At 35.5% G+C, this 9,467-nt stretch overlaps 2 protein-coding genes across 2 annotated transcripts; one reads left to right on the plus strand and one right to left on the minus strand.

Moving 5' to 3' along the window:
* Window positions 1-702: 702 nt before the first annotated feature.
* Window positions 703-3,708, minus strand: LOC106761366 (tRNA (guanine(26)-N(2))-dimethyltransferase). Its single transcript, XM_014644915.2, has 6 exons — window positions 2,893-3,708; window positions 2,570-2,770; window positions 2,344-2,443; window positions 1,717-1,917; window positions 1,558-1,620; window positions 703-996 (listed from the first exon to the last, which is right to left on the minus strand). Exons 1-6 carry the CDS (start codon window positions 3,504-3,506, stop codon window positions 883-885), a joined length of 1,293 nt encoding a protein of 430 aa, XP_014500401.1. The 5' UTR covers window positions 3,507-3,708; the 3' UTR covers window positions 703-882.
* Window positions 3,709-4,654: 946 nt separating this feature from the next.
* On the plus strand, window positions 4,655-8,806 carry LOC111241637. Its single transcript, XM_022780355.1, has 8 exons — window positions 4,655-4,872; window positions 5,526-5,702; window positions 5,875-5,967; window positions 6,489-6,671; window positions 6,776-6,878; window positions 6,949-7,131; window positions 7,417-7,922; window positions 8,010-8,806. Exons 1-8 carry the CDS (start codon window positions 4,675-4,677, stop codon window positions 8,730-8,732), a joined length of 2,166 nt encoding a protein of 721 aa, XP_022636076.1. The 5' UTR covers window positions 4,655-4,674; the 3' UTR covers window positions 8,733-8,806.
* The last annotated feature ends 661 nt before the right edge of the window (window positions 8,807-9,467 follow it).

The following is a 9,467-nucleotide window of genomic DNA, read 5'->3' on the forward strand; positions in this document are numbered from 1 at the left end:
TGATTTACTAAGAATTTGGTTTATCAATATTGAATTCGTGGTGTGTCGGGTTACTTTATTAATCCGAACATAAAAAAAAAGCATTATTTTAATTTTCTAGTCCAAAATATAAGTTTTTTTTTTTAATTTTGGGGGAGAGAGACTCGTATCCATGACACTTTATTCATTCTCTGTTTTGTCTTTCATTAGTCACTTTTGAGATTATTTAGATTTTGTTTAGAATTATCCTTTATTTATTGTTTCAATTGAGAAAAAAAACATTTTAAAATTAGGTTTGGATTTTTTAGATTTTGGTTACATATTAAAAATAATATTTGACTGAAAAAAAAAAGTTGAAATTCTTTTTTTAATCAAGTGAATCAATTTATTTAACCCATCAACTCTTATAAGTTTGAATTAAGATTTAATTTATTTTAATTTAGTAATAAATCAATCGAATTGATTTACTAACATCAATCCATGGTAAGTCAACCCAAAAATGTCAAAAATGATTTGTTTTGATAGTTCTATTGTTTATCCATTTATAGCCATCGCTCGCACTAGTGTTGGTATTTTCATTTATCGTGCACTCTGACGCTAATGAATGCTTTTGTTTTGTTGTAGATGCTAATGAATGCTTTTGTTGTAGATGCTAATAAATGCTTTTGTTGTAGTGCACATAATTATATTTGCAAATTTTGATCATTATCTGGTGATAATAAATAATCATCAAATAACAATTAAGACATTTCCATAATTCTTATATTAGGTTACATTTGCAAAATTTAATGTGAAGGTGGATATGACCATCACTTCTAACTTCCAGACATTTTACCAAACATCATTGCTTGTGACTGTAATATGCTTGTCTGGTTTACAATCAGAGGACTTTCAGCCGTTAAATTAAGTGACAGAAACCTGCAGTAGTTCTTTGGCAATCTTGATGCATTCTGTCATGGGGCAATTTGTCTTGATTGCATTTGTTGCAATGTGAGACCTGCTGGCAGCATAACCCTTCTGCAATAAACAACATTAAAGGCTCAGTAAATATCTGGTTTCTGGAGCTTTATTTGGAGTCAGCATGAACAATGTATGGATGAATAAAATATCATATAATTCTGAGTGTTTGAAACTCTTTAGCTTTTAACATCTTTTAATGTATCTTTTTCCTATAGAAAATTTCCAATAAGGGAAAGAATATACTCATGATACATGATAAAAGGTAAAACCCTTTCGTTTTATATTTTGGTAAACCATACACCAGGAAGCTCATCAGTTTTACTGAGTACGTAAAGTTTTGGGCATTTGCCTAAAGGGGGACTGTTTTGACCTGTGATGTGATCATTGTTAAGCCATAAATGATGCCATGGCTTAACATAGGAGTTTAATTAGTCATATTTGAATTAATATCAGTAAAAAGACTATCTATCTAAGCATCATTGATCAATAATAATCTTTTAGGAATTTTGGGAAAGATCTGAACTAAATTTGTGTCTAACAAAAATCTTCCTAACATATACTCAATAAAGTACAGAGTTATCACTTATTTTTTTAGATAAAAGATTTGTTTAAGAGTACCTGGTGCATGGCGCTCATCAATGCCTTCAAAGATGGAGAATTGATTTTTGCACGGCTAGCCATCTGCATAAATACACAAACCACCATAAGCCATTCTTCTAACAGAGTAGCTAACATTATATTACATTGCAACAAAGATATAATGTCAATAAGAAGCACCTCATCCAACTTGATGTACCCAAATGGCAACTTGGGGTCACTTTCATCCATCATCACTGTTATAAGCTTTTCAAGGTTGTCTTTACCATCACAGCCTATCCATCCCCACTGCTTGGCCAGATTTAGCATGTCCATAAGATAGGCAGCATCATGAAGAGGTCCCGTCCAAAGAGGCCCTGATACCACAAGGGAGTTTGAAACCTGAAAAACAAATTAAAACAGAAAATAATTTATGCACTCTTATGAAGCAACATTTTTCTGCAATTTGATCTCTAGAAAATTTAAACCACACAACAAAGTTTGAATGGTTTTCCTCATTCCTGTTTCATAACCATTCATTAGCATGTGTGAATAATAAATGAATCCAAAAGAGAAGGGGTTACATCTTAGCTGTATTATATTATAAATTACTATTCAAAAGAAGGGAAAAGAAACGAATAAACTCAGAATTGTTTATTTCTTATGCAGTAACTGTTTAAGCAGGAGTTTAAGACTAAAAAATACAGATGAATAAAATATCATATAATTCTGAGAAGGATTGTCTGACACTATTCCTTGACAGCACAAGTTAAACTCACAAATATGAACAAACCTCAATGATGAAGTCTCAAACAAACAAGACCATACCTTTGACACGTTGCACGAGCAACTTATCTGACCAAGTTGATCCCAAGAAAACTCATGGGAATTTCCACACTGCTGGCAGTAACCAATGTAACCATAATGCCTATAAGAGTCACAAAAGTAATCAATACAAGAGTAAAAACACATAGCAATGAAACGAGAACTCGCACACAAACATAGACAAAAGAAAAGGAAAGCTAAATTTAACACAGACACAATGATACAATACCTGGTGTCATGAATCTTCCCACGATTCAATCTGAGCAAGACTCGAAAAACAGGTCCATGAAAAGCATAGTAAGAAAACAAGGGCGTTATATGATACCCCAAAACTGCAGCCTCCCTGGTAACCCCGCCTATAAGCATTCGCAAACCAATCTCGTTCGAATACGGCATAGGGCGCACATAAGCTCCATATGCAGCTAAAGAACTGAGGAAAAGTAGAAAGTTAACCAATTGGAGACCTAAACCCATTACAATAGAACATTCAAATAAGCAATCACTTGTTGACCATATATAAACATAGAGCAAAAGAATGAAAAGGATTCTCACTGATGAGGACGGTGGCCACCAGATGAGAAGCCATCAGTGGAAGTAACATAAAGCAAGCCACCGAATTTCAAAGTACTAATGGCAGACCTCAAGAACGAAGAGTCACTCCCAAAAGAATCAACATCAATAAAATCAAATAAACTCTTCTGCAAATAATAATCAGTCATAACCCTATTAGCTTCCAAATGAGTAACCACCCATCTTCCCTCCTCTTCCGAGGAAACTCTCGACAAATTCTCCACAATGGTGCTTCCATAACTCTCATTCCCATCATTTGCCGCAACAAAGTCCGCTCCAGCCTCGGCCAAGTACCGAAGTGACCGAATTCCACATCCACACAATGCATCCAAGACACGCAACCTTCCGTTACCCCTCTTGTGTAACGAAGCGGCCAAAACGCCGAGGTCTCGGCCGGTGGCACTTTCCTCTCGAAAAAACGCATCTCCTGTGCTAAACTCCAAACCCCTTTCAATGAGGTAACTCCTCTCGCGGGTTTTCTGCGGAAAGACGGGAACTTTAGCACTGTCGCACTTAATACCAGAGAAGGAGTTATTTGGAAAATACAAGCGAGGTGACGAAAGAGTTTGACAAGGAGAAGAAAGAATAAATAACATGTCGAAGATTACGCTCGAAAGAAATGTAACAGTCTAAATGGTCTTGAGTCAAGTGATGAAAAATTAAAAGCCTGGGAAATAATGCTTGTGTGTCAATAACGGATGGAGTCCAGACTTTGCTTGTCAAATATAAGTGGTTTTATTTTTTATTTACTATATTTTTTTTGTATATATAAAGAGCAAAGATCACGTTTCCTGGAACACCAGAGTTAGCAGCTTCTAACGTCAATGACCACTCTGTCAGTAATTGACAGGGTAGGAGTTTCTTTAGAATTTTAACTCGTGTGAACGTTGGCAATGAGGTCCAGAGCATGTGACCATGCTGCATTCGAGGCAAAAGCTATAAACTTTCTTCAGTTTCTGTAATAAATTTCGTTTTCCTTTAACCTCTGTTTTTGTGGGTGATAATAATCATTGAGGTATTCTGTGGCTCAAAAGTACTATTTTCTTTAGTCATCCGTTTTTTCTCCATCTTTGTTCAATGTGCCTTTCTTCATGTTCCTCGTGTGATTGAATTGTTCAGTTCTTGAATGTTTTCTGCATAAAGAACTGATTTTTTGGTGTTAATTTATTGGGTTCTTCCTTTGAACACTTGTGCTGAATTTGATTTTCTGTGAATAATCAGTTCTCTGTGTCTTTTTTGGGAACTGTGGCATGCTGTTAGATCTTGTTTTATCCATGCTGCCAACCTTGCCTACGGTATTGAGACTTGGTTGTTTTCATTGTTCCTTGTGATAATAAAAATCAAATGTTTATGAACTAATGATTTGATAGATTTGCATGGCCAGCTGTGAAGCTCTTGAAATGAATTGGTTAAAGATTTCTACACAACATTAGCCCAGAAAATTTTGTTAGTGTCTCAAAAGCAGTAGCTGATATATACGAAGACAAGTGCTACAAAAATTTGGTAAGGAACCTAAAGCTAAATGTCTTCAGTTAGAAATATAACTATGTATAAATGTCCAATATTTAATCCTAGGTTCACCAAAATGCCATTTAACAAATTGTCTATGTTATCAGGAATGCAATTCCCTTATAAGAAGATATTAGTTTTATGGACTAATTTTCTGTTTTACATGCAGTCACTGAAGTTAATGTCTAGATGTTGTGTTTGTGTTGTTGTCTAGGTTTTTATTTTGCTGGAGATCTAAGTTATACATCTGCAGCTATGGATGATAAGAATGAAAATTTGCTACCATCCCCACCTAGCCAGCTGTTATCAATTGATGAGGAAATTTGGAAGATGGTTGAAGAGAGGGCCCAAGAGATACTATGGACAATTGAACCAAATCTATTATCTGAGGAGAACAGAAAGGATGTTATTGATTATGTTCGGAGCCTAATAGGAGATTACTATGGAGCACATGTTAGAATCTAATAATCATGTTTATAATTTTTTTATTTTGTGGCATTGGTTTTCTACATTTGCTCTTTTCTTCGTTTAATGAAGTTGCTTTCTTCCTCTCATAATTAGTTGTCTGCTCTTGTAATGTTTGCTGCTTTAAATGATCTGCATATAATTAGATCCGTTTTGATGTATGCTATGAATGTTCTTTGATTTCTGTTTAGAAATTATTGGTGCAAAACTCTTTTCCTTTTCTCTATGTATACTTTCCTTCTAAGAACAGTTATATTCAAATGTGATTTTGAATGTGCAGATAGACAACTTCCCCCGTCAACTCATCCTTTTCCCCCCTTGAAATTACATAAAAATCATGCCATGGAAAATCAAGCTCCCATTTACAAGTCTTACGTTCAAAATATAATTCTTACACTGCTGGCTGGCTTAAACTTTGCATTCTGTATATTGTTTCCTTTACACTGTTGTCTTCCTCTTACTTTGATCACCAGATAATAAAACTTTTCCAATTCAAGATCAAATTTATAGATTATTTTTAAACCTTGATTGTCACTTTAAACTTTGAAAGCTTTTGCTGTCAATAGAAAGTTCATTTAATTATTTTATGCCGCTACAGAAGTGATTGTAAATGAATGTTTTACCTCTTTGTGGACCTACAGGTCTTGCCATTCGGTTCTGTTCCACTAAAAACTTACCTTCCTGATGGAGATATTGACTTGACAGCTCTTAGTCACGAAGATACAGAGGAGGATTTGGCCATAACAGTGTGCAGTATACTTGAAAGAGAAGATGACCCTGAATACCAAATAAAAGACATACAACATATACCTGCACAGGTTTAGAAACAAAATTTTCCATTTCAACTGTTATCACTAATTCCTGTTGTTTCATTTTCAAAATTAATGTTTGTGTTTGACCTGATTAGACACGAGTTATTAACATTTTTTGTCAAAGGATATCTGTCAACTTCATGGACTTCCTCTTTTATGTTTTGATGATGAACTGCAGGTCCAGCTTGTGAAATGTACAGTGAAAAATATACCAGTTGACATCTCTTTCAATCAGATGATTGGATTCTATACTATACACTTTTTGGAGCAGGTATTTGATTTAAATAATATTTGCACCTAATTGGGTGTTCTCTGATAGTTAAGTGTAACCAAAAAATACTTGATAGTTAAGTATACCTTGATCTGTGATTAGTCTTAGTTGTGCTTGTGAATATATAGTGTTAGAAATCAAATTTATCATTCTATATATTGGTACTGCACTTTTAGATGTTTCAGATGTCATGTAGACATTTTGGCCTCATTTTCCTGTTACGTTTTTACATAGCTGCTTGGTTTCTCCTTCTTCTACTATAGTGTGAGCAATAATACATTCTTAGATATGTTTCTGGGGTCCTGCAGAGTCAAAAACTGTATGACTAATCATGTAGAGAACACCGTAAAAAGTTGTCTCCGTTTTATGTTAATGTTTACTCAGTCCTTTCCATTTTCTCGGTACAAGTGTTGCCAATTCTCTCTCTTCCCCCATAGTTCATCTATTTCTGATTGAAAATATATATTTCATTCATTTTTTATTCAGGCTCTGCTATTTTCTTGTTGGAAATGAATTTTTAGGTTGATCAGCTTGTTGGAAAGAACCATCTCTTCAAACGCAGTATTATCTTAATCAAAGCTTGGTGCTATTATGAAAGCCGAATTCTTGGTGCACACCATGGACTGTTATCAACGTATGCGATAGAAATACTGGTCTTGTATATCGTCAATCGTTTTCATTCGTCACTGCGTGGTCCTCTGGAGGTGAGTCGTCTCTTTCCATCAATAACATTCTTTGGACCCTTTCAGCATTTGTATTTAAATCTACCTGAAGAAAAAAACCACTGATCAATCGCCACTATTAGCAGGTTCTATACATATTCTTGGACTACTACGGTTCATTTGACTGGGACCGTAATTATGCTAGTATATGGGGTCCAAAAGCCTTATCCTCACTTCCTGAAATTGTTGGTAAGTGTTAAGCTATTGGGTGTATTTTCATTCTTCAGTCCTTTGATGTATCCCAACTTGCTTGCTGCAGAAACACCAGAATGTGATCAGAGTGGATTCTTGCTCAAGAAAGAGTTTCTCAAAAAGCACAGGGATATGTGCTCTTCTAGCATAAGAGCATCGGAGACAGTGACTCCTGAATTTCCCGTTAAGCTGATGAACATCTTGGATCCTCTAAGAAATGATAACAATGTTGGTCGTTGTGTCAACTTAGGTAATTGTGCCCACTTAAGCATCAATGGCTCATGGTCATCATGTTTTGTACTTAATTTGCTTTATACCTTTAATACTTCATATGAATGCATGGTTTAAAGAACATCTAGAAGTTCACTAAAGCTCAGCATGCTGGTGAAAAAATGCATCAAGACTTGCTTGTCACTAAAGATATATTTATACTCGATATACTTGAGCAGTGACTTTAAAGTTTTGTAACTGATGCTGAAATAATTAGAGATTTTGATGTTTCATGACGTTTCAAATTTGTAATGGTTATTTGCAGCCAATTTACATCGAATAAGGTTAGCTCTTTCCTATGGTGGTCGAAGGCTGAAGCAGGCCCTCACACTTCCAGGAGAAAACATGGGTTCAGCACTTGAGAAGTTTTTCTTCTGTACTTTGGAAAGGAATGGGAAAGGAGAAAGGGCAGATGTTGACATTCCTGTTTGTCCATTTGGTACTGGAAGATCTGAAGGGTCTGTCCTGGATGGAGACCATGCCAGTTACTCTTTTGACTCACAATATGTTCAGCTATATCCCAATTATTCCATGCCAGTAACAACTGTGCATTCCAATTCTCCATCTCCACCTTCTCACGATGACATGCTTGCCCTATCAACCCAGCAAAACTGGAGTGGAGGTGATTTCCTGACATCACAACAAAACTGGAGCATGTTTTATCAAAGTGGTAGCAATGTATACATCCCAGGACCGACACTGTATCATCCAACTTACAGCCTTGATGAAGGAATAAAATCACGAGGAACAGGCACATATATACCTGACTTGGTATGCTGTCTTTCTTATCAAAAACTCAATTTGTTTATGTTATGATAGCACACAGTATATCATCCTAAAAATGGTTGAATCTTGCAGAACTATTACTCCTACTGGGATATACGCGTAAATGAGAACTGGCCAAGGAAAATTCCCATTGTAAAGAACAATGCATATCCAAAATCACATCCTACAGAGCAACTAGTAGAGGAGGTTCATTCTGAGACAAATTTGAATGCTAACTCAACGCCGTTTGAGTTCACAAAAGAAGACTTCCCCCTTCTTCTAGGCATTCCCAAGGCTACACTTCCAAAACAAGAACAAGCATCTGCTTCAATAGCAAAGGCATGTTCTGAGACAGACAAGGGTGGTGATTCTATGTTGTCTGAGCTCTCAAGTGAAGATTTGTCCCCCCTTCTTCCATGCTTTCGCAAGGATACACCACCATTGGAAAATGCTCATACTGAGACGGACATGGGTAGCAATTCGCAGTCTTTTGAGCTCTCAAACGAAGATTTCCCCCTTCTTCCAAAGCTTTCTTCTGAGACACGCAAGGATGGCAAGTCAAAGTCATTTGAACTCTCAAAGAAAGATTTTCCTCTTCTTCGATCTTCACTGAAGACTGTCCCGTCAGAGTTTGCAAAGTTAACCAAGCAAGCTAAGAGTTTCACATCCTCTAAACTGAAAAACATGGAGTTTGGAACTTTCAAGTATTCAGATTCATTGAAGGTACAAAGTTTGCCAACAAAGAGTAAGAAAGAAGATTGTGGTGTTTCATTATCTCAAAAAACTGTAATGGTGATCCCTGAAGGTGGCAAGTGAGAGGCAAGACCAGAAGATGGGTTGACATTGTTAACATGGATATTTTAGAGAATGAGTCTGCAGAGTTGTAATGTAATGTGTAATGTGTAGCTTGATTGTGATTGGACCATGTTTAATATAATAACTTTAAAATAATAGTCAATTTTAACTTTTTTCTTTCAACAGATATAAATGTGGGAGAATATAGAAGTCTCAAACCTCGTAGAAACAAATAATCGGTTGGGATGCTAAGCAGTTCTGTTCTGCATTGGTCGGAAATAGTAAGTAATCTAGGGTAAGAATGACTTCTCCATTGGGATGAACTTGTAAATTAATATTAGTAGAAACCTTATGATCTTTTATGGGCCAGAACTTATGGTTACGTTTGAATTAGTAGTAAAAATGAACTGAAACGTTTTGGAATAAAAATGTTTTAAAACCAATAAAATGTTTACAAAAAAGAAAATAACAAATTTTGTAAGTTATTTATTTTTCCCTTATGATAGTTAGGTTTTTTTTTTTTTTTTCTAAACCATCGTTTTTTGGCAAGTCCATGATGGTTTTAATGCCCTGTACTGTGAGTGTAGGTTGGTTGAAAAAGAGGTGAATGAATGAAAGTGAATAGAATTATAGAACAAAAATGGTTTCAGCATACATAGTAGAAAAAGAAAAAGAGAATTGCCATTGGCTTGAAAGTGGTCTCCCAATAACCTTTTTCTACATATGTATTAATAAAATACACCCACACACCACACC

This window comes from Vigna radiata, chromosome 5 (genome assembly GCF_000741045.1).
Source record: "Vigna radiata var. radiata cultivar VC1973A chromosome 5, Vradiata_ver6, whole genome shotgun sequence".
In the NCBI taxonomy this organism is placed as follows: Eukaryota; Viridiplantae; Streptophyta; class Magnoliopsida; order Fabales; family Fabaceae; genus Vigna; species Vigna radiata.